Consider the following 26,795-nt stretch of genomic DNA (forward strand, 5'->3'; position numbering starts at 1 on the left):
AGCAAAGTCCGTGTGTGTCTTTGTGTTAGTGTGCGGGCCGGGCCGAGGAGAGAGAGGCAGGTCCGAACTGGCTGGGGCCGCTGCTGCATCTGGCACACATCACTCTACCGCCATGATGCTACCCTCCTCCCGTACACCACCTTTAAGTTCACCTCTCTCTCTCTCTCTCTCTCTCTCTCTCTCTCTCTCTCTCTCTCTCTCTCTCTCTCTCTCTCTCTCTCTCTCAAGTTTATTGCATAGAAGGGAATGGACACAGTTTTTCTCTATTTGACGAATTTAACCACAGGCTTTCACTAGAAACAAAACATTAAGGGTTAGAGTTAGGAAGGTGGATCCGAGTTTTTAACTAAAAGAAAATTCAAAGTAGAGCTAATGGATCCATATCTAACAAGGAGGATGTTATATGAGGGATGCAACAGTGAACAATATTAGCCTTATACCTCAAGGAACGGTGCTAGGGTGAATATCTTTTTAATGACACATGACGTTAGTGAAGTCAAAGAAAGCATAAGTGCTTTGCTAATGACACTAGTGCAAGCAAAATGATATGATCAGAGACTTATCACTAAATGAGATACAAAAGGACCTTGGTATAATATACATATAGACGGAAATAAACATGATAGAATCTAATGATTAAAGAAATTGAGCAAAGAAGACCTAGAACAACTAATAATACAGTTTTGAAACCATATGAAGGAGAAACAGAAAGTGATGGAAAATGAGGGTATAATTGTCAGAATTAAAGAAAAATTTTAATTTTGAGAGCATATTGTGAAGATATCGATGTGGAATCAGGTAATGATACTGAGAACTTTTCACAACGAGAGAGAGTACCAGTGATTAAGAATTTTAATGTATACATTGATTTTTAATTATCTAGATCCAGGACCCCTTTTATGGGGTTCCTGTAGCTTTTGGGCTGTGCTATAGTCTATAGCAGAGAACTGATGACCTTTGGAATGTGAAGTTCTTCAGTGAAACTATACTTTTGCATTGTAAACAGATACAAGAAGAGTCCAGTAACCCTTAATCTCAATAATTTCAAGTGTTTGTGTATTTGTGCATACTTTTTTCAAGGCCGAACTGTAGCACCTATAAGCTCTAAATTTTGGATTTAGGATTTAGTGCAATTGTGCCTTCATTGCCATTTTAAGGCCAGTAAAAGCCACCTTAGTCTTGCAAATTTCTCATAGTTCACTGCACTCATTCACTATAAGCAACCTAGTGGCCTCAAATTATAGTGAATGTATTTTGGGCACCAAAACAGCCAAAAAGGCCAACAAATAGAACTTTCAAGGTTTAAGAGTTACTATAGCTTCATGTAACACTTAGGAGGCCTCACATTTTAGATGTATGTACTTCAAAATCTGGGCAAGATTTTAAGTTACCAAACATGTTCGTCTTGAAGGCCTTTCTCGGGCCAGCAAAGGCCATGAAAGGCAATCGTAGTTTTATTGATAACACTTAATTCAGTGCACTCATTCTAAGTATGCAACCTAACAACCTCATTATGATGAAGGCACCTCAGGATCAAAGGCAGGCTTTAAGGGTACCATGACCCAGCCTTAAAGGCCAACTAAGGCCACCTTGAATTTCAAGGTTTATTGCCGCTTCATGGTACTCATTGAACTCAAAAGTGAATGCACATTTCAGTTTTTATATAGCTGGTCTTAAAAAAGCCATAAAAGAAAAAGAAAAAAGGTGCCTTTTTGATATAAAACATGATTTATAAAAGCATAACTGAATACTGCTGTTTCGTACAGTCATCAACGAAACAAAAGGAAGTAGAGTTTTAGGGAATTCAAAAGCCCTTCACAAAAATTTAGACTGAGAGGATAGAACACATGAACTACCATGAAAGGCTGAAAAATTTTAAATATATAACCTAGAATGAAGAGAAAGATTCATGATAATCTAAAGTAAAGAAACACATGTTGAACTCTTAAGTCTCAGCAAGGATGAAATGAGGTTATTAAGTTTACAAGAATCCCATGGAATATTGTGTAACAAAAAGATATACAAAAATACACAAGAGCCCATCAAGAAAGCCTGAAAAGCTTTTCCTTATTTTATGACGAGAGAGAAAAATATACATGGAAGAACTACAGAAACATTTTAAAGAATTTTTTATATATTTAAGGTCTATCTCATATGAACCCAAAAGACATAATTATTTAATGGATATGGCAACAGAAAGAAACGGTACAGTATTATTCCACATGGACCTCCATGGTGTTGCAATAAGCATTCCTGACCACTATGCATTCACAGCACAGACCACCCAGGGTCAAGTGCCTAGGTTCGAATCCTGGTTATGGCACTGTCCACAATCAACACAGCAGGTATCCACCTTGTGGGGTTTGTTGATGAAATGGGTACTTGGCTCATGCTAGGGTATATATTTATATGTATATTTTTTTCATACTTGATCGCCTTTTTCTGTGTCAGTGAGGTATCGCCAGAAACACAGAAAGAATGGCTAACATCCATTCTTTAGCTGTCATGTATAATACACCAAAAGTGGGGGAAAGGAGAAAGAATTCTACCTCCCTATTCCCTTCATGTGGTAGAAGGTGATTAAAGGGGGTGGGTGCAAGGGGGCTGGAACACATGCACCTTTGTGTATTTCAAATTCTAAAAAATGAGCTATGATATGTATGTTGTGTTAATGAGATGGCTTTGATTAGGGCATCAGTTGCCCATGCTGTCTCAGCTGACAAGAAATAAAAAGCCCTGCTGTTTTGACAAAATCTAGCCATATGTCATGTAGGTATTCTTTATTTTTGCTTGTAACAGCATGACCAGTAAATGAGGGAAAATTTTCTTATATGGGTTTTTGTATTGCAGGAATGTGGGGGCCAGATCAAAGTCTACACAAACTGCTGCCCACAATCCACTGACAGGATCATCCAGATCACTGGTGACCGTGATCGTGCCGTCCTAACCATCTCACGGATATTGGAACTCATTAAGGAGGTGAGAGGATTGATTTTCCCTGTCACTGTTCTTAGTGTCATCATACTTTATTTACCGGTGGCACAGAAGTTACTGTACTAAGAAGTATATTTATTGACTACCACTGATTACACAAGATTAGATCTTTTATATACTTAATTGCTGTTTCCCATGTCAGCGAGGTAGCGCCAGGAAACAGATGAAGAATGGCCCATCCACTCATATACATACATATACATAAATGCCCATGCACACACATATATCAACATATACATACATATACATGCTGGAAAGGATCACAATTTTGCGCGTGATCAAGATTTTCCTATGAGTCCACGGGGAAAATGAAACACAATAAGTTCCCAAGTGCACTTTTGTTGAATAATCACATCATCAGGGAGACACAAGAGAGAAATATAAGTCAGTTGATATACATCTAAGAGACGAAGCTAGGATGCCTTTAGCAACAATATACCATAAAGAATATATTAATCAGGAATTCACATGAAAATTCTCTTGGATGCATCTATGAAGTGCCTTGTGGAAATTGTGATAAATTTTATGTTGGTCAGACTGGTAAGGATCTTTCTGTTAGATTTAAGCAGCATAAATATAGTATAAGAACGGGACAAGAATCAAATGCCTTGTTTAATCACGTTAAAAACTATGATCAGTGTATTAACTGGAGTAATGCCATCTCAGTTATTAACTCTTAACTCTATTACCAAGAGAAATATCATTGAATGTTCTATTATTAAATACACAAAGAATTATAATCTTAATATTAGTGATGGTCCATACAAATTAGATAACTTTATTGTTGATAAAATTTGTAAAATGATAAGTTTATGAACACTCGTTGAATGTTTTGGACAGTCACATGTTTACTAAATGGCGTCCTAGCTTCGTCTCTTCGATGTATATCAACTGACTTATATTTCTCTCATGTGTCTCCCCTGATGATGTGATTATTACATGAAAGTGCACATAGGAACTTATCGTGTTTCATTTTCCCCGTGGACTCATAGGAATACATATACATATACAGACTTAAACATACATACTCATGTAAATATTCATACTTGCTTGCCTTCATCCATTCCTGTCACTACCCTACCACACAGGAAATAGCATTGCTACCCCCTGCTTCAGCGAGGTAGCACCAGGAAAATAGACAATAAAAGGCCACATTCATTCACACTGTCTCTAGCTGTCATGTGTAATCCACTGAAACCACAGCTCCCTATTCACATCCAAGCCCCACATACCTTTCCATGGTTTACCCTACATGGTTCACATGCCCTGGTTCACTCCATTGACAGCACGTCGACTCCAGTATACCATATCATTACAATTCACTCTATTCCTTGCACGCCTCTCACCCTCCTGTATGTTCAGACCCCTTTCACTCGAAATCTTTTTCACTCCTTCCTTCCACCTCCAGTTTGGTCTCCCGCTTCTCCTTGTTCCCTTCTCCTCTGACACGAATATCCTCTTTATCAACCTTTCCTCACTCAGTCTCTCCATATGTCCAAACCATTTTAACACACCCTCCTCTGCTCTCTCAACCACACTTTCTTTCCACACATCTCTCTTATCCTTTCATTACTTACTTGATCAAACCACCTCACACCACATATTGTCCGCAAAGCATTTCATTTCCAATGCATCCACCCTCCTCCATACAACCCTATATATAGCCCATGCCTCACAAAAATATAACATTGTTGGAAATACTATTCCTTAAAACATATCCCATTTTTGCTATCCGAGATAACATTCTCTCCTTGCACACATTCTTCATCGCTCCCAGAACCTTCACTGCCTCCCGTACTCTGTGACTCACTTTCACTTCCATGGTTCCATCTGCTGCTAAGTCCACTCCCAGATATCTAAAACACTTCACATCTTCCAATTTTTCTTCAATTAACTTGTCCCTCAGCCCTACTGAAACTAATAACCTTGCTCTTATTCACATTTACTCTCAACTTTCTCCTTTCACACATTTTTCCAAACTCAGTCACCAGTCTTTGCAGTTTCTCACCTAAATCAGCCAACAGAGCTGTATCTTAGGTGAAAAACAACTGATTCACTTCCCAGGCCCTGCCATCCACAACAGACTGCATAGCTGCCCCTCTCTCCGAAACTCTTGCATTTACCTCCCTAATCACCCTATCCATTAACAAATTGAACATCCATGTGGACATCACACACCCCTGCTGCAAACTGACATTCATTAGGAATCAGTTGCTCTCCTCTCTTTCTACTCGTACACATGCCTTTCATTCTTGCCTTTTCACTGCTTCTAACAACTTACCCCCCACATCATACACTCTTAAAACTTTCTACAAAGCATCTCTATCAGAGATGCTCTGTGGAAGGTATTAAGAATATATGGTGTGGGAGGCAAGTTGTTAGAAGCAGTGAAAAGTTTTTATCGAGGATGTAAGGCATGTGTACGTGTAGGAAGAGAGGAAAGTGATTGGTTCTCAGTGAATGTAGGTTTGCGGCAGGGGTGTGTGATGTCTCCATGGTTGTTTAATTTGTTTATGGATGGGGTTGTTTGGGAGGTGAATGCAAGAGTTTTGGAAAGAGGGGCAAGTATGAAGTCTGTTGTGGATGAGAGAGCTTGGGAAGTGAGTCAGTTGTTGTTCGCTGATGATACAGCGCTGGTGGCTGATTCATGTGAGAAGCTGCAGAAGCTGGTGACTGAGTTTGGTAAAGTGTGTGAAAGAAGAAAGTTAAGAGTAAATGTGAATAAGAGCAAGGTTATTAGGTACAGTAGGGTTGAGGGTCAAGTCAATTGGGAGGTGAGTTTGAATGGAGAAAAACTGGAGGAAGTGAAGTGTTTTAGATATCTAGGAGTGGATCTGGCAGCGGATGGAACCATGGAAGCGGAAGTGGATCATAGGGTGGGGGAGGGGGTGAAAATTCTGGGAGCCTTGAAGAATGTGTGGAAGTCGAGAACATTATCTCGGAAAGCAAAAATGGGTATGTTTGAAGGAATGGTGGTTCCAACAATGTTGTATGGTTGCGAGGCGTGGGCTATGGATAGAGTGGTGCGCAGGAGGATGGATGTGCTGGAAATGAGATGTTTGAGGACAATGTGTGGTGTGAGGTGGTTTGATCGAGTAAGTAACGTAAGGGTAAGAGAGATGTGTGGAAATAAAAAGAGCGTGGTTGAGAGAGCAGAAGAGGGTGTTTTGAAATGGTTTGGGCACATGGAGAGAGTGAGTGAGGAAAGATTGACCAAGAGGATATATGTGTCAGAGGTGGAGGGAACGAGGAGAAGAGGGAGACCAAATTGGAGGTGGAAAGATGGAGTGAAAAAGATTTTGTGTGATCGGGGCCTGAACATGCAGGAGGGTGAAAGGAGGGCAAGGAATAGAGTGAATTGGAGCGATGTGGTATACCGGGGTTGACGTGCTGTCAGTGGATTTAATCAAGGCATGCGAAGCGTCTGGGGTAAACCATGGAAAGCTGTGTAGGTATGTATATTTGCGTGTGTGGACGTATGTATATGCATGTGTATGGGGGTGGGTTGGGCCATTTCTTTCGTCTGTTTCCTTGCGCTACCTCGCAAACGCGGGAGACAGCGACAAAGCAAAAAAAAAAAAAAAAAAAAATCTCTATCAACCCTATCATATGCCTTTTCCGGACCCATAAAGGGTATATACAAACCCTTCAGTTTTTCTAAGTATTTCTAACATGCATTCTTCAAAGCAAACACCTGATCCACACATCCGCTACCACCTGTAAAACCTCACTGCTCTTCCCCAATCTGATGCTCTGTACATGCCTTCACCCTCTCAATCAGTACCCTCCCATATAATTTCCGAGGAATACTCAACAAACTTATGCATCTATAGTTTGAACACTCACCTTTATCCCCTTTACCTGTGTACAGTGGCACTATGCATGCATTCTGCCAGTCGTCAGGCACTTCAACATGATCCATACATACATTAAATATCCTTACCAACCAATCAACAACACAGTCATCCCTTTTTTTTTTTAAATTCCACTGCAGTACTATCCAAACCTGCCACCTTTCCAGGTTTCATCTTCTGAAAGGCTCACCAAACCTTTCTCTCTGGCCCTCTTACTTTGCACACCACCATGACCAAAACACCCTACATCTGCCACTCTATCATCAAACACATTCAGCAAACCTTCAAAATACTCACTCCATCTCCCTCTCATTTCATCACTACCTGTTATTACCTCCCCACTTGCCCCCTTCACCGATGTTCCCATTTGTTCTCTTGTCTTATGCACATTGTTTACCTCCTCCCAAAACATCTTTTTATACTCCCTAAAATTTAATAACACACTCTCACCCCAACTATCATTTGTCCTCTTTTTCATCTCTTTCACCTTTCTCTTGGCCTCCTGCTGCTTTCTGTCATACATCTCCCAATCATTTGCATTCCGTCTCTGCAAGTATCATCCAAACTCCTGTCTCTTCTCTTTCTTAAACAACCTTACTTCTTCATACCACCTCTCGCTACCCTTTCTCATCTGCCCACCTCCCATCTTTCTCATGCCACATGCATCTTTTACGCAAGCCATCAATGCTTCCCTAAATATATCCCATTCTTCACCCACTCCCCTCACATCATTTGCTCTCAAATTTTGCCATTCTAAACTCAATCTCTCTTGGTACTTCCTCCTACAAGTCTCATTTCCAAGCTCACTCTCACCACAACCTGGTATTACCTCCCCACTTGCCCCCTTCATCAGTGTTCCCATTTGTTCTCTTGTCTTATGCACGTTGTTTACCTCCTTCCAAGACATCTTTTTATTCTCCCTAAAAAATTTATCTTTTTATTCTTCCTAAAATTTAATGACACTCACCCCAACTGTCATTTGCCCTCTTTTTCATCTCTTTCACCTTTCTCTTAGCCTCTTGCTGCTTTCTTTTATACATCTCCCAGTCATTTGCATTCCCTCTCAGCAAGTATCATCCAAACGCCTCATTTTTCTCTTTCACAAACAACCTTACTTCTTCATTCCACCTCTTGCTGCCCTTTCTCATCTGCCCACCTCCCATCTTTCTCATGCCACATGCATCTTTTACGCAAGCCATCAATGCTTCCCTAAATATATCCCATTCTTCACCCGCTCCCCTCACATCATTTGCTCTCAAATTTTGCCATTCTACACTCAATCTCTCCTGGTACTTCCTCACACAAGTCTCATTTCCAAGCTCACTCTCACCACTTTCTTCTCCACAACATTCTCCTTTTCTGGAAACTTCTACAAATTTCACCTTCACCTCCACAAGATGGTGATGAGACATCCCTCCAGCTGTTATAATAAAAATTATGAAATGATATTTGAAGCAATATAAGTAAAAAGAATTCAACTATGAACATAGTACATTGGTATGTGCTGTAAGTACATTGTTCTTAGTAAAGCATCTTATGTGCCACCCTGTCTTTGTAATGTTTTTATTGAGTGATGTATAGGCTTTGCTTCTCTGCCCGCTTTAGTCTGATTTATTCTTTTAATCTGCTGTACTGAGGTTTTGCTGTCACGGCACATTGAGCAGGTAAAGCCAGTACATGGATATTCTTTGAAGACAGTAGCAAGACCAACCATCACCACATCCTTAGCTGTCTAACCATATGTGTATTTTTGGCATATGTAACAAAATGTACAATTGCAAATTGTGTGTGATTACTAATTGTGTGTTACTGGAAGAGTATTATGCTCTAGTTGTCCCATGTCTTGCCCCCCCACATATACTGTATCTTAACCCTGCATGTGTGTAACTGGACTCTGCCTGCTCAAGGTTACACTGAGAGTGAAAAATCACCTTTGGCAAGGCTGTATGTTTAGGAGTACATTCTCTTTAAAGAACATCTCACTTCAGAAGAGTCTACTGCAAATAGTGCAGCCTTGGGATGCATGTGCCTGTAGAAAGGTACTGAATAACACCAGGACTTTTTCATAGATATTGTTCCTTGGGAAATTATATGTAAGTAACCCTTTGTATGTGTACCCCAGCATATGCCAGGTACTGTATCCTTATACTGATAAATACCAAATAAACAGCTGTGTCGGCTGGCTGGGTTGAGACTAAAGTTTAAGGTTGCTGATTAAAATTAAGATTGGAAACCTCACCATAGATATACTTGAAAGTAAGATTTTGAGGGGGGAAGGGAAGATAAAGATGATTATATGGATCTTATATGATTTGATTAACACACCTGGTATCATTCGGTTGAAGGACAGTCCCTTACTCATCCCTTAGTGCTGCTTTATATGACCAAGGCCAGCTGATCTTTACAGCAACATGGAAATAGTTTGCATCTATGCATTTGTATTTTATGAAATTTTCTTGTGAGAAGTGTATGATTGAATGAACTTCAAACAGTTTAGACATGAATGGAGAGGTTGAATGCAGAGAGGCTGGTTATGAGGGTATATGTGCCAGAAATGGCAGGAGCAAGAAGAGGAGACCAAGAATGAGATTGATAGAATGGAGTGAAAGATGTTATGAGTGATTGGGGCCTGAACATGCAGGAGGGTGTTAGGCATGCATGGGTACAGTGAATTAGAGGTATGTGGTATATTAGGGGTGACATGCTGTCAGTGGGCTAAACCAGGGCATATGAAGTGGTCAAGGGAAACCATAGAAAGATCATTGGGGCTTAGGTGAAAATGGCAGTTCAGAGTTAGGTGCATTATATGTACATGACAGCTAGATAGTGGATCAGAGCAATTGAGGCCATTTTTCTTTTATTCTTGGTACTGCCTCATTATGTGGGAGACAACAAACGAGTATGAAAAAATTAACGTATTTTTTTATTATACTTAATCGCCATCTCCTGCATCAGCAATGTGGTGCAAGAAAACAAATGAAGAATGGCAAAACCTACCCACATACACATGTATATACATAAACACCCTCACATGCACGTTTACGTACCTATACATTTTAACAAGTACATATACATACATAAATATATACACATGTATATATTCATACTTCCTGCCTTCATCCATTCCCGTTGCCACCCCGCCACGCATGAAATTGATTCCCCCACCATTCCCCCCCATTGAGGTAGCACTAGGAAAAGAGAAAAAGGCCACATTCATTCACACTCAGTCTTTAGCTGTCATGTGTAATGCACTGAAACCACAGATACCTTTCCACATCCAGGCCCCACTGACCTTCCATGTTTCACCCAGATGCTTCACATACCCTGGTTCAATCCTTTGACAGCACGTTGACTCCAGTATACCACATCGTTCCAGTTCACTCTATTCCTTGCAAGCCTTTCACCCTCCTGTATGTTCAGGCCCTGATCGCTCAAAATCTTTTTCACTCCACCTTTCCACCTCCAATTTGGTATCCTGCTTCTCCTTGTTCCCTCTACCTTTGACATATATATCCTCTCTGTCAGTTTATCCTCACTTATTCTCTCCATGTGACCAAACCGCTTCAAGACACCCTCTTCTGCTCTCTCAATGACAATCTTTTTATTACCACACATCTCTCTTACCCTATCATTACTAACTCGATCAAACCCCCTCACACCACATATTGTCCTCAGACATTTCATTTCCAACACATCCACCCTCCTCCGCACAACCCTGTCTATAACCCATACCTCGCAACCATATTACATTGCTGGAATCACTATTCCTTCAAGTATACCCATTTTTGCTCTGAGATTATGTTCTTGCCTTCCACACATACTTCAATGCTCCCAGAAACTTCATCCCCTCCCCCACCCTGTAACTGCCTTCCACATCCATGGTTCCATCCACTCCCAGATATCTAAAACACTTCACTTCCTCCAGTTTTTTCCATTCAAACTTACCTCCCAATTAACGTGTCCATCAACCCTACTGTACCTAATAACCTTGATCTTGTTCACATTTACTCTCAGCTTTCTTCTTTCACTCACTTTACCAAACTCAGTCACCAGCTTCTGCAGTTTCTCACTCGATGAAGCCAAGAGCGCTATATCATCAGCGAACAACAACTGACTCACTTCCCAAGCCCACTCATCCACAACAGACGGCATACTTGCCCCTCTTTCCAAAACTCTTGCATTCACCTCCCTAACAACCCTATCCATAAAGAAATTAAACAACCATGGAGACATCACGCACCCCTGCCACAAACCAACATTCACTGGGAACCAATCACTTTTCTCTCTTCCTACTCATACACATGCCTTACATCCTCGATAAAAACTTTTCACTGCTTCTAACAACTTGCCTCCCACACCATATATTCTTAGTGCCTTCCACAGAGCATCTCTATCAACTCTCTCATATGGCTTCTCCATTTCCATAAATGCTACATACAGATCCATTTGCTTTTCTAAGTATTTCTCTCATACATTCTTCAAAGCAAACGCCTGATCCACACATACTCTACCACTTCTGAAACCACACTGCTCTTCCCCAATCTGATGCTCTGTACATGCCTTCACCCTCTCAATCAATACCCTGCCATATAATGTCCCAGGAATACTCGGCAAACTTATACCTCTGTAATTTGAACACTCACCTCTATCCCCTTTGCTTTGTACAGTGTCACTATGCATGCATTCCGCCAATCCTCAGGCACTTCACAATGAACCCTGCATACTTTGAATATCCTCACCGACCAGTCAACAACACAGTCGCCTCCCTTTTTAATAAATTCCACTGCAATACCATCCAAACCCACCACCTTGCCAGTGAAAGAGAAGAGAGAGGCATTTGGGCGATTTTTTGCAGGTAAATAATGCAAATGACTGGGAGATGTATAAAAGAAAGAGGCAGGAGGTCAAGAGAAAGGTGCAAGAAGGAAAAAAAGAGGGCAAATGAGAGTTGGGAGTGAGAGAGTATCATTAAATTTTAGGGAGAATAAAAAGATGTTTTGGAAGGAGGTAAATAAAGTCCGTAAGACAAGGGAACAAATGGGAACATCAGTGAAGGGGGCTAATGGGGAGGGGAGGTGACAAGTAGTGGTGGTGTGAGGAGTTGGAGTGATTAATTTGAAGGTTTGTTGAATGTGTTTGATGATAGAGTGGCAGATATAGGGTGTTTTGGTCAATGTGGTGTGCAAAGTGAGAGGGTTAGGGAGAATGATTTGGTTAAACAGAGAAGAGGTAGTAAAAGCTTTGCGGAAGATGAAAGCCAACAAGGCAGAGGGTTTGGATGGTATTGCAGTGGAATTTATTAAAAAAGGGAGTGACTGTATTGTTGACTGGTTGGTAAGGTTATGTAATGTATGTATGACTCATGGTGAGGTGCCTGAGGATTGGCAGAATGCTTGCATAGTGCCATTGTACAAAGGCAAAGGGGATAAAAGTGAGTGCTTGAATTACAGAGGTATAAGTTTGTTGAGTATTCCTGGGAAATTATATGGGAGGGTATTGATTGCGAGGGTGAAGGCATGTACAGAGCATCAGATTGGGGAAGAGCAGTGTGGTTTCAGAAGTGGTAGAGGATGTGTGGATCAGGTGTTTGCTTTGAAGAATGTATGTGAGAAATACTTAGAAAAGCAAATGGATTTGTATGAAGCATTTATGGATCTGGAGAAGGCATATGATAGAGTTGATAAGAGATGCTCTGTGGAAGGTATTAAGAAATATATGGTGTGGTAGGCAAGTTGTTAGAAGCAGTGTAAAGTTTTTATCTAGGATGTAAGGCATGTGTACGTGTAGGAATTGAGGAAAGTGATTGGTTCTCAGTGAATGTTGGTTTGTGGCAGGGGTGCGTGTCTCCATGGTTGTTTAATTTGTTTATGGATGGGGTTGTTAAGGAGGTGAAGGCAAGAGTTTTGGAACGAGGGGCAAGTATGCAATCTGTTGTGGATGAGAGGGCTTGGGAAGTGAGTCAGTTGTTGTTCGCTGATGATACAGCGCTGGTGACTGATTTGGGTGAGAAACTGCAGAAGCTGGTGACTGAATTTGGTAAAGTGTCTGAAAGAAGAAAGCTGAGAGTAAATGTGAATAAGACCAAGGCTATTAGGTACAGTAGGGTTGAGGGACAAGTCAATTGGGAGGTAAGTTTGAATGGAGAAAAACTGGAGGAAGTGAAGTGCTTTAGATATCTGGGAGTGGATTTGGCAGCGGATGGAAGCAGAAGTGAATTATAGGGTAGGGGAGGGGGCGAAAGTTCTGGGAGCATTGAAAAATGTGTGGAAGTCGAGAGCGTTATCTTGGAAAGCAAAAATAGGTATGTTTGAAGGAATTGTGGTTCCAACCATGATATGTGGTTGTGAGGCGTGGGCTATAGATAGAGCTCTTGTGTGGAGGAGGGTGGATGTGCTGGAAATGAGATGTTTGTGGACAATATGTGGTGAGGTGGTTTGATTGAGTAAGTAATGAAAGGGTAAGAGAGATGTGTGGTAATAAAAAGAGTGTGGTTGAGAGAGCAGAATAGGGTGTTTTGAAATGGTTTGATCACATGGAGAGAATGAGTGAGGAAAGATTGACCAAGAGGATATATGTGTCAGAGGTGGAGGGCACGAGCAGTGAGAGACCAAATTGGAGGTGGAAAGATTGAGTGAAAAAGATTTTGAGCGATCAGTGCTTGAACATGCAGGAGGGTGAAAGGTATTCAAGGAATAGAGTGAATTGGAACGATGTGGTATACCGGGGTCGACGTGCTGTCAATGGATTGAACCAGGGCATGTGAAGCGTCTGGGGTAAACCATGGAAAGTTTTGTGGGGCCTGGATGTGGAAAGGGAGCTGTGGTTTCGGCGCATTATACATGACAGCTAGAGACTGAGTGTGAGCGAATGTGGCCTTTGTTGTCTTTCCCTGTCTACCTCTCGTGCATGCGGGGGAAGGGGGTTGTCATTTCATGTGTGGCGGGGTGGCAATGGGAATGAATGAAGGCAGCAAGTATGAATTATGTACATGTGTATATATGTATGTGTCTATGTATGTATATATATATGTATATGTTGAGATGTATAGGTATGTATACGTTTGTGTGTGGACGTGTATGTATGTACATGTGTATGTGGGTGGGTTGGGCCACTCTTTCGTCTGTTTCCTTGCGCTACCTCGCTAACGAGGGAGACAGCAACAAAGTATAATAAAATACAAATAAGTATATATATATCTTTCATACTATTCGCCATCTCCCGCATTAGCGAGGTTGTGTTAAGAACAGAGGACTGGACCTTTGAGGGAATATCCTCACCTGGCTCCCTTCTCTGTCCCTTCTTTTGGAAAATTAAAAAAACCGAGAGGGGAGGATTTCCAGCCCCCCGCTCCCTTCCCTTTTAGTCGCCTTCTACGACATGCAGGGAATACGTGGGAAGTGTTCTTTCTCCCCTATCCTCAGGGATAAAGTGTATATATATATAATGCGGGAAATGGCAAATAGTATAAAAAAAATATATATATATATATACTGATGAAAGAATGGGCCAACCTTCCCACATACACATGTATATACATACACGTCCACACACGCACATATATATACCTATACATCTCAACGTATACACATTTATACACTCACAGACATGTACATATATACACATGTACATAATTCATACTGTCTGCCCTTATTCATTCCCGTCACCACCCCGCTACACATAAAAATGACAACCCCCTGCATGTGCACGAGGTAGCGCTAGAAAAAGACAAGAAAGGCCACATTCATTCACACTCTGTCTCTAGCTGTCATGTATAATGCATCAAAACCACAGCTCCCTTTCCACATCCAGGCCCCACAGAACTTTCCATGGTTTACCCTAGATGCTTCACATGCCCTGGTTCAATCCATTGACAGCACGTTGACCCCAGTATACCACATTGTCCCAGTTCACTCTATTCCTTGCACGCCTTTCACCCTCCTGCATGTTCAGACCCCGATCACTCAGAATCTTTTTCACTCCACCTTTCCACCTCCAATTTGGTCTCCACTTCTCCTTGTTCCTTCCACCTCTGACACATATATCCTCTTTGTCAATCTTTCCTCACTCATTCTCTTCATGTGACCAAACCATTTCAAAACACTCTATTCTGCTCTCTCCACCACACTCTTTTTATTACCACACATCTCTCTTACCCTTTTATTACTTAATCAAACCACCTCACACCACATATTGTCCTCAAACATTTCATTTTTATACATCCACCCTCCTCTGCACAACCATATCTATAGCCCATTTTTTGCAACCATATAACATTGTTGTAACCACTATTCCTTCAAACATACCCATTTTTACCCTCCGAGATAACATTCTCACCTTCCACACATTCTTCAACACTTCCAGAACCTTCGTTCCCTCCCCCAATCCTTTGACTCACTTATGCATCCATGGTTCCATCTGCTGCTAAGTCCACTTCCAGATATCTAAAACACTTCACTTCCTCCAGTTTTTCTCCATTCAAACTTGTCCTTTAACCCTACTGAACCTAATAACCTTGCTTTTATTCACATTTACTCTCAGCTTTCTTCTTTCACACACTTTACCACACTTAGTCACCAACTTCTGCAGTTTCTCACCCGAAACAGCCACCAGCGCTGTATCATCAGCGAACAACAACTGACTCACTTCCTAAGCCCTCTCATGCACAACAGACTGCATACTTGCCCCTATCTCCTCTCTTCCTACTTGTACACATGCCTTACATCCTTGGTAAAAACTTTTCACTGCTTCTAGCAACTTACCTCCCACACCAATACTCTTAAAACTTACCACAAAGCATCTCTATCAACCCTATCATATGCCTTCTCCCTCCCACACCAATACTCTTAAAACCTACCTCAAAGCATCTCTATCAACCCTATCATATGCCTTCTCCCTCCCACACCAATACTCTTAAAACCTACCACAAAGCATCTCTATCAACCCTATCATATGCCTTCTCCAGATCCATAAATGCTAATACAAATCCATCTGTTTTTCTAGGTATATCTCACATTCATTCTTCAAAGCAAACACCTGATCCACACATCATCTACCACTTCTGATACCACACTGCCCTTCCCCAGTCTGATTCTCTGTACATACCTTCACCCTCTTAATCACTACCCTCCCATATAATTTCCCTGGAATACATAGCAAATTTATACCTCTGTAATTTGAACACTAACCTTTATCCACTTTGCCTTTGTACAATGGCATGCATTCCGCCAATCCTAAGGCACTGATTCATGAACCACACATACATTGAATATCCACACCAACCATCGACAACACAGTCACCCCCTTTTTTAATAAATTCCACTGCAATCCCACCCAAACGCCGACTTGCTGGCTTTCATCTTCCATAAAGCTTTCACTGCCTCTTCTCTGTTTACCAAACCATTCTCCCTGACCCTTTCACTTTGCCCACCACCTCGACCAAAACCCCTATATCTGCCACTCTATCATCAAACACATTCAATAAACCTTCAGAATACTCACTCCATCTCCTTCTCACGTCACCACTACTTGTTATTACCTCCCCATTAGCCCCCTTCACTGATGTTCCCATTTGTTCTCTTGTCTCACGCACTTTATTTACCTCCTTCCAAAACATCTTTTTATTCTCTCATTTGCCCTCTTTTAACCTCTTCCATGTTTCTCTTGACCCGCCTCTTTCTTTTATACATTTCCTAGTCATTTACACTAATTCCCAGCAAAAATTGTCCAAATGCCTCTCTCTACTCTCTCACTAACAGTCTTACTTCTTCATCACACCACTCACTTTTCTAACCTGCCCACGTCCCACCTTTCTCATGCCACAGGCATCTTTTGCACAAGCCATCACTGCTTTCCTAAATACATCCCATTCCTCCCCCGCTCCCCTTACATCATTTGCTCTCATCTTTTTCCATTCTGCACTCAGTCTCTCCTGGTACTTCCTCACACAAGTCTCCTTTCCAAGCTCACTTACTCTCCACTCTCCTCACCCCAACATTCTCTCCTCTTTTCTGAAAACCTCTGCAAATATTCAACTTTGCCTCCACAAGACAATGATCAGACATCCCTCCAGTTGCCCCTCTCAGCACATCAACATCCAAGTCTCTCTTTCACATGCCTATCAATTAACACTTAATCCATTAACACTCTCTGGCCATCTCTCTTACGTATATACATATACTTATGTATAACTCTTTTTTACCAGGTATTCCCAATCACCAGTCCTTTTTCAGCACACAAATCTACATGCTCTTCACCATTTCCATTTACAACACAGAACACCCCATGTACACCAATTATACCCTCAACTGGCACATTACCCATTTTTGCTTTCAAATCACCCATCACTTTATATATTTATATTTATTATATGATTAGTTGCTGTCTCCTGCATTAGCGAGGTAGTGCAAGGAAACAGACAAAAGAATGGCCCATCCCACCCACATACACATGTATGTACATAAACGCCCACACACGCACATATACATACCTACACTCTTCAACATATACATATATACATGTGTACACATCCACACTTGCTGCCTTCATCCATTACTGTCCCCCTCCCCCATGCATGCGAGAGAGGTAGCACTAGGAAAGGACAACAAAGACCACATTCGTTCACACTCAGTCTCTGGCTGTCATGTGTAATGCTCCGAAACCACAGCTTCCTTTCCACATCCAGGCCCCACAAAACCTTCCTTGGTTTACCCCAGATGTTTCACATTCTTTGGTTCAATCCATTGAGAGCATGTCGACCTTGGTAAACCACATCGTTCCAATTCACTCTATTCCTTGCATGCCATTACCCTCCTTTATGTTCAGGTCCCAATTGCTCAAAATCTTTTTCATGCCATCCTTCCACCTCCGATTTGGTCCCCCACTTCTCCTGGTTCCCTCCACCCCTGACACATATATCCTCTTTGTCAATCATTTCTCACTCATTCTCTCCGTGTGACCAAGCCGTTTCAACACACCGTCTTCTGTTATCTCACCCACACTCTTTTTATTACCACACATGTCTCTTACCCTTTCATTACTTAATTAAACCACCTCACACCACATATTGTCCTCAAACATTTCATTTCCAACACATCCATCCTCCTCTGCACAACCCTATCTATAGCCCATGCCTCGCAGTCATATAACATTGTTGGAATCACTATTCCTTTAAACATACCCATTTTTGCTCTCAGATAACTTTTTCGCCTTCCACACATTCTTCATCGCTCCCAGAACCTTCACCCCTCCTCCACCATGACTCACTTCCACTTCCATGGCTCCATCCGTTGCTAAATCCACTCCCAGATATCTAAAACACTTCACTTCCTCCAGTTTTTCTCCATTCAGACTTACCTCAACCTTACTGTACCTAATAACCTTGCTCTTATTCATATCTACTCTCAGCTTTCTTCTTTCACACACTTTACCAAATTCAGTCACCAACTTCTGCAGTTTTTCACCCAAAACAGCCACCAGCACTGTATCATCACCGAACAACAACTGACTCACTTCCCAAACCCTCTCATCCACAGCAGACTGCATACTTGCCCCTTTCTCCAAAACTCTTGCTTTTGCCTCCTTCACCACCCCTTCCATAAACAAATTAAACAACCATGGAGACATCATGCACCTATGCTGTAAACCAATCACTTTCCTCTCTTCCTACTTGTACACATGCCTTACATCCTTGGTAAAAACTTTTCACTGCTTCTAGCAACTTACCTCCCACACCATACTCTTAAAACCTACGACAAAGCATCTCTATCAACCCTATCATATGCCTTCTCCAGATCCATAAATGCTAATACAAAACACTGTATCTGCTACTCTATCATCAAGCACATACAACAAACCTTCAAAATACTCACTCCATCTTCTCACTTCACCACTACTTGTTATTGCCTCCCCATTAACCCCCTTCACCAGTGTTTCCTTTTGTTCTCTTGTAATACACAATTTATTTACCTCCTTCCAAAGGGAGCTGTGGTTTCAGTGCATTACACATGACAGCTAGAGACTGAGTGAGAATGAATGTGGCCTTTGTTGCCTTTTTTTACGGCTACCTCACATGCCCGCGGGGGGAGGGGGTTGTCATTTCATGTGTGGCGGGGTGGCGACATGAATGAATAAGGGCAGGCAGTATGAATTATGTACATGTGTATATATGTGTGTGTCTGTGTATGTATATATATGTTTACACACACGAGGTAGCGCTAGGAAAAGACAACAAAGGCCACATTCGTTCACACTCAGTCTCTAGCTGTCATGTATAATGCACCGAAACCACAGCTCCCTTTCCACATATATAAGAGGAGTGGGGTTGGAATGGGATGAATTTAGGAAAGCAGTGATGTCTTGCACAAAAGATGCATGTGGCATGAGAAAGGTGGGGAGATAAGAAAGGGTAGTGAATGGTAGGATGAAGAAGTAGATTGTTAGTGAAAGAGAAGAGAGAAGCATTTGGACGATTTTTGGTTGGAAGTAGTGCAGATGATTGGGAGATGTATAAAAGAAAGCAGCAGGAGGTCAAGAGAAAGGTTCAAGATGTGAAAAAAAGGGCAAATAAGAGTTGGGGTGAGAGAGTATCCTTAAATTTTAGGGGGAATATAAAGATATTTTGGAAGAAGGTAAGTAAGTGCTTAAGACAAGAAAACAAATGGGAATATCGATGAAGAGGGCAAATGGGGAAGCAATAACAAGTAGTGATAAAGTGAGAAGGAGATGGAGTGAATATGTGTTTGATGATAATGTGGCAGATATACGGGTTTTGGTCGGGGTGGTGTGCAAAGTTAGAGGGTCAGGGAGAATGATGTGAAATGAGAAGAGGTAGTGAAAGCTTTGTGGAAGATGAAAGCCATCAAGGCAGCAGGTTTGGATGATATGGCAGTGGGATTTATGAAAAAAGGGAATGACTTGTTGACTGGTTGGTAAGGATTTTCAATGTATGTATTGATTATGGTGAAGTGCCTGAGGATTGGCGGAATGCATGCATAGTCCCTTTGTACAAAGGCAAAGGGGATAAAGGGGAGAGTTCAAATTACAGAGGTATAGGTTTGCTGTGTATTCCTGGGAAATTATATGGGAGGATATTGATTGAGAGGGTGAAGGCATGTACAGTGGATCAGACTGGGGAAGAGCAGTGTGGTTTCAGAAGTGGTAGAGGATGTGTGGATCAGGTGTTTGCTTAGAAGAATGTATGTGAGAAATACTTCGAAAAACTAGGATTTTTATGTAACATTTATGGATCTGGAGAAGGTATATGATGGGGTTGATAGAGATGCATTACGGAAGGTTTTAAGAGTATATGGTGTTGAAGGTAAGTTGCTAGAAGCAGTGAAAAGTTTTTACCAAGGATGTAAGGCATGTATATGAGTAGGAAAAGAGGAAAGTGATTAGTTTCCAGTGAATGTTGGTTTGCAGTAGGGGAGTGTGATGTCTCCATGGTTATTTAATTTTTTTATGGATGGGCTGGTAAGGGAGGTGAATGCAAGAGTTTTGGAGAGAAGGGAAAGTATGCAGTCTGTTGTGGATGAGAGGGCTTGAGAAGTGAGTCAATTGCTGTTCAATGATGATACAGCGCTGGTGGCTGATTTGGGTGAGAAACTGAAGAAGTTGGTGACTGAGTTAGGTAATGTGTGTGAAAGAAGAAAGTTGAGAGTAAATAAGAGCAAGGTTATTAGGTCCAGTAGGGTTGGAGGCCAAGTTAATTGGAAGGTAAGTTTGATTGGAGAAAAACTGGAGGAAGTGAAGTGTTTTAGATATCTGGGAGTGGGCTTAGCAGCAGATGGAACCATGGGAGCGTAAGTGAGTCACATTATGGGTGAGGGAATAAAGGTTCTAGGAGAACATTATCTCGGAAAGGAAAAATGGGTATGTTTGTAGGAATAGAGGTTCCAACAATGTTATATGGTTGCAAGGCATGGGCTATAGATAGGGTTGTGCAGAGGAGGGTGGATGTGTTGGAAATGAAATGGTAAGAGAGATGTGTGGTTGAGAGAGCAGTGGTAAGAGAGATGTGTGGTAATAAAAAGATTGTGGTTGAGAGAGCAGAAGAGGGTGTGTTGAAATGGTTTGAACACATGGAGAGAATGAGTGAGGAAAGATTGACAAAGAGGATATATGTGTCGGAGGTGGAGGGAACGAGGAGAAGTGGGAGACCAAATTGGAGGTGGAAAGCTGGAGTGAAAAAGATTTTGAGTGACTGGGGCCTGAACATGCAGGAAGGTGAAAGGCCAGCAAGGAATAGAGTGAATTGGAACGATGTGGTTTACCATGGTCGATGTGCTGTCGATGGACTGAACCAGGGCATGTGAAATATCTGAGGTAATCCATGGAAAGGTCTGTGGGGCCTGGATATGGAAAGGGATCTGTGGTTTCAGTGCAGTACACATGACAGCTAGAGACATTGTGAATGAATATGATCTTTTTTTGTCTTCCTGACTCTGCCTCGCTGGAGAGAGAGGGGGGAGGGGGGGATGCTATATTGTGTGTGGTGGGGTGGTGACGGGTATGGATGAAGGCGTCAAGTATGGACATTTACATGTGTATATATGTATGTGTCTTTGTATATATGTATGTGTCTTTGTATGTATGTATATTACCAAACTCAGTCACCAGCTTCTGCAGTTTCTTACATGAATCAGCCACCAGCGCTGTATCATCAGCGAACAACAACTGACTCACTTCCCAAGTTCTCTCATCCACAACAGACTGCATACTTGCCCCTTTTTCCAAAACTCTTGCATTCACCTCCCTAACAACCCCATCCGGAAACAAATTAAACAACCATGGAGACATCACACACCCCTGCCGCAAACCTACATTCACTGAGAACCAATCACTTTCCTCTCTTCCTACACGTACACATGCCTTACATCCTCGATAAAAACTTTTCACTGCTTCTAACAACTTGCCTCCCACACCATATATTCTTAAAACCTTCCACAGAGCATCTCTATCAACTCTATCATATGCTTCTCCAGATCCATAAATGCTACATACAAATCCATTTGTTTTTCTAAGTATTTCTCACATACATTCTTCAAAGCAAACACCTGATCCACACATCCTCTACCACTTCTGAAACCACACTGCTCTTCCCCAATCTGATGCTCTGTACATGCCTTCACCCTCTCAATCAATACCCTTCCATATAATTTACCAGGAATACTCAACAAACTTATACCTCTGTAATTTGAGCACTCACTCTTATCCCCTCTGCCTTTGTACAATGGCACTATGTGTGTATGAGTGGTTGGGCCATTTTTCATCTGTTTCCCAGCGCTACCTTGCTAACGCAGGAAACAGCAATTAAATATAATAATATATTTGTTTATTTTACTTTGTCGCTGTCTCCCGCGTTTGTGAGGTAGCGCAAGGAAACAGACGAAAGAAATGGCCCAACCCACCCCCATACACATGTATATACATACACGTCCACACACGCAAATATACATACCTATACATCTCAATGTACACATATATATATACACACACAGACACATACATATATACCCATGCACACAATTCACACTGTCTGCCTTTGTTCATTCCCATCGCCACCTCGCCACACATGGAATACCATCCCCCTCCCCCCTCATGTGTGCGAGGTAGCGCTAGGAAAAGACAACAAAGGCCCCATTCGTTCACACTCAGTCTCTAGCTGTCATGCAATAATGCCCGAAACCACAGCTCTCTTTCCACATCCAGGCCCCACACAACTTTCCATGGTTTACCCCAGACGCTTCACATGCCCTGATTCAATCCACTGACAGCACGTCAACCCCGGTATACCACATCGATCCAATTCACTCTATTCCTTGCCTGCCTTTCACCCTCCTGCATGTTCAGGCCCCGATCACTCAAAATCTTTTTCACTCCATCTTTCCACCTCCAATATGGTTTCCCACTTCTCCTCGTTCCCTCCACCTCCGACACATATATCCTCTTGGTCAATCTTTCCTCACTCATTCTCTCCATGTGCCCAAACCATTTCAAAACACCCTCTTCTGCTCTCTCAACCACGCTCTTTGTATTTCCACACATCTCTCTTACCCTTACATTAGTTACTCGATCAAACCACCTCACACCACACATTGTCCTCAAACATCTCATTTCCAGCACATCCACCCTCCTGCGCACAACTCTATCCATAGCCCACGCCTCGCAACCATACAACATTGCTGGAACCACTATTCCTTCAAACATACCCATTTTTGCTTTCCGAGATAATGTTCTCGACTTCCACACATTCTTCAAGGCTCCCAGGATTTTCGCCCCCTCCCCCACCCTATGATTCACTTCCGCTTCCATGGTTCCATCCGCTGCCAGATCCACTCCCAGATATCTAAAACACTGTACTTCCTCCAGTTTTTCTCCATTCAAACTTACCTCCCAATTGACTTGACCCTCAACCCTACTGTACCTAATAACCTTGCTCTTATTCACATTTACTCTTAACTTTCTTCTTTCACACACTTTACCAAACTCAGTCACCAGCTTCTGCAGTTTCTCACATGAATCAGCCACCAGCGCTGTATCATCAGTGAACAACAACTGACTCACTTCCCATATAAAATACGTTATGTATTTATGGTTCATAGTGAAATGTATTTTTGGTTCATGGTGAAGTGCCTGAGGATTGGCAGAATGCATGCATAGTGCCATTGTAAAAAGGCAAAGGGGATAAAGGTGAGTGTTCAAAATACAGAGGTATAAGTTTGTTGAGTATTCCTGGGAAATTGTATGGGAGGGTATTGATTGAGAGAGTGGAGGTGGTACTGACTGAGAGTGGAAGCATGTACAGAGCATCAGATTGGGGAAGAGCAGTGTGGTTTCAGAAGTGGTAGAAGATGTGTGGATCAGGTGTTTGCTTTGAGGAATGAATGTAAGAAGTATTTGGAAAAACAATAGATTTGTATGTAGCATTTGAGGATCTGGAGAAGGCATATGATAGGGGTGATAGAGATGCTTTGTGGAAGGTACTGGGAGTATTTGGTGTGGGAAGTAAGTTCCTATAAGCAGTGAAAGTTTTTGTCAGGGATGTGGGGCGTGTGTACAAGTAGGTAGAGAGGAAAGTGATTGGTTCCCAATGAATGTCAGTTTGCAACAGGGGCGCGTGATGTCTCCATGGTTGTTTAATTTCTTTATGGATGGGGTGGTTAGGAAGGTGAATGCAAGAGTTTTGGAGAAAGAGGCAAGTATGCAGTCTGTTGTGGATAAGAGGGCTTGGGAAGTGAGTCAGTTGTTGTTCGTTGATGATACAGCACTGGTGGCTGATTTGGGTAAGAAACTGCAGAACTTGGTGACTTAGTTTGGTAAAATGTATGAAAGAAGAAAGTTGAGAGTAAATTTGAATAAGAGCAAGGATACTAGGTTCAGTAGGGTTGAGGGACAAGTTAATTGGGAGGTAAGTTTGAATGGAGAAAAACTGGAGGAAGTGAAGTGTTTTATATATCTGGGAGTGGAATTAGCAGCGGATGAAACCATGGAAGCGGAAGTGAGTCACAGGGTGGGGAGGGAGTGTTGAAGAATGTGTGGACGGCGAGAAAGTTATCTCAGAATAATGGTTCCAACAATGTTACATGGTTGTGAGGTATGGGCTATAGATAGCGTTGTGCGGATTAGGGTGGATGTGTTGGAAATGAAATGTTTGAGGACAATATGTGGCTTGAGGTGGTTTGATTGAGTAAATAACGAAAGAGTAAGAGAGATGTGTGGTAATAAAAAGAGTGTGGTTGAGAGAACAGAAGAGGGTGTGTTGAAATGGTTTAGACACGTGAAGAGAATGAGTGAGGAAAGATTGACAAATAAGATATATGTGTCAGAGGTGGAGGGTAGAAGGAGAAGCGGGAGACCAAATTGGAGGTGGAAGGATGGAGTGAAAAAGATTTTGAGGGATCGGGTCCTGAACATATAGAAGGGTGAAAGGCGTGCAAGGAATAGAGTGAACTGGAATGATGTGGTATACCGGGGCTGATGTGCTGTCAATTGATTGAACCAGGGCATGTGAAGCATCTGGGGTAAACCATGGAAAGGTCTGTGGGGCCTGGATGTGGAAAGGGAGCTGTGGTTTCAGTCCATTACACATGACAGCTAGAGACTGAGTGTGAACAAATGTGGCCTTTTTGTCTTTCCTAGCGCTACCTCGCTGGAGGGGGGGAGGTCTATTTCATGTGTGATGGGAGTGAATAAAGGCTGCAAGTATGGATATGTACATGTGTATATAAGTATATATCTGTGTATGTATACGTTGAAATGCACATGTATTATATATGTGTGTGTGTGTGTGAGCATTTATGTATATACATGTGTATGTGTATGTACATATATGTGTATTTTTAACTTTCTAAAATGGGAAACAGAAGAAGGAGTCACGCAGGGAGTGCTCATCCTCCTCGAAGGCTCAGACTGGGGTGTCTAAATGTGTGTGGATGTAACCAAGATGTGAAAAAAGGAGAGATAGGTAGTATGTTTGAGGAAAGGAACCTGGATGTTTTGGCTCTGAGTGAAACGAAGCTCAAGGGTAAAGGGGAAGAGTGGTTTGGGAATGTCTTGAGAGTAAAGTCAGGGGTTAGTGAGAGGACAAGAGCAAGGGAAGGAATAGCAGTACTCCTGAAACAGGAGTTGTGGGAGTATGTGGTAGAATGTAAGAAAGTAAATTCTCGATTAATATGGGTAAAACTGAAAGTTGATGGAGAGAGATGGGTGATTATTGGTGCATATGCACCTGGGCATGAGAAGAAAGATCATGAGAGGCAAGTGTTTTGGGAGCAGCTGAATGAGTGTGTTAGTGGTTTTGATGCACGAGACCGGGTTATAGTGATGGGTGATTTGAATGCAAAGGTGAGTAATGTGGCAGTTGAGGGAATAATTGGTGTACATGGGGTGTTCAGTGTTGTAAATGGAAATGGTGAAGAGCTTGTAGATTTATGTGCTGAAAAAGGACTGGTGATTGGGAATACCTGGTTTAAAAAGCGAGATATACATAAGTATACCTATGTAAGTAGGAGAGATAGCCAGAGAGCGTTATTGGATTACGTGTTAATTGACAGGCGCGCGAAAGAGAGACTTTTGGATGTTAATGTGCTGAGAGGTGCAACTGGAGGGATGTCTGATCATTATCTTGTGGAGGCTAAGGTGAAGATTTGTATGGGTTTTCAGAAAAGAAGAGTGAATGTTGGGGTGAAGAGGGTGGTGAGAGTAAGTGAGCTTGGGAAGGAGACTTGTGTGAGGAAGTACCAGGAGAGACTGAGTACAGAATGGAAAAAGGTGAGAACAATGGAAGTAAGGGGAGTGGGGGAGGAATGGGATGTATTTAGGGAATCAGTGATGGATTGCGCAAAAGATGCTTGTGGCATGAGAAGAGTGGGAGGTGGGTTGATTAGAAAGGGATGTGAGTGGTGGGATGAAGTAAGATTATTAGTGAAAGAGAAGAGAGAGGCATTTGGACGATTTTTGCAGGGAAAAAATGAAATTGAGTGGGAGATGCATAAAAGAAAGAGACAGGAGGTCAAGAGAAAGGTGCAAGAGGTGAAAAAGAGGGCAAATGAGAGTTGGGGTGAGAGAGTATCATTAAATTTTAGGGAGAATAAAAAGATGTTCTGGAAGGAGGTAAATAAAGTGCGTAAGACAAGGGAGCAAATGGGAACTTCAGTGAAGGGCGCAAATGGGGAGGTGATAACAAGTAGTGGTGATGTGAGAAGGAGATGGAGTGAGTATTTTGAAGGTTTGTTGAATGTGTTTGATGATAGAGTGGCAGATATAGGGTGTTTTGGTCGAGGTGGTGTGCAAAGTGAGAGGGTTAGGGAAAATGATTTGGTAAACAGAGAAGAGGTAGTAAAAGCTTTGCGGAAGATGAAAGCCGGCAAGGCAGCAGGTTTGAATGGTATTGCAGTGGAATTTATTAAAGAAGGGGGTGACTGTATTGTTCACTGGTTGGTAAGGTTA

General features: G+C 42.0%; 1 protein-coding gene across 14 annotated transcripts in view; it reads left to right on the plus strand.

Moving 5' to 3' along the window:
- LOC139763508 (heterogeneous nuclear ribonucleoprotein K-like) overlaps positions 1-26,795 on the plus strand; it is a 430,043-nt gene that overhangs the window by 383,575 nt on the left and 19,673 nt on the right. For all 14 annotated transcript variants that reach the window (XR_011716173.1, XR_011716172.1, XR_011716174.1 and 11 more), the window contains one exon: positions 2,851-2,979. Coding sequence is in view for 9 of the 14 variants with exons in the window: in XM_071689654.1 (XP_071545755.1) it covers positions 2,851-2,979 (129 nt within the window). In the remaining 5 variants the exon portion in view is untranslated. The remainder of the gene's footprint in view (positions 1-2,850; positions 2,980-26,795) is intronic.

Source organism: Panulirus ornatus, chromosome 47 (assembly GCF_036320965.1).
Source record: "Panulirus ornatus isolate Po-2019 chromosome 47, ASM3632096v1, whole genome shotgun sequence".
NCBI classification, from domain to species: Eukaryota; Metazoa; Arthropoda; class Malacostraca; order Decapoda; family Palinuridae; genus Panulirus; species Panulirus ornatus.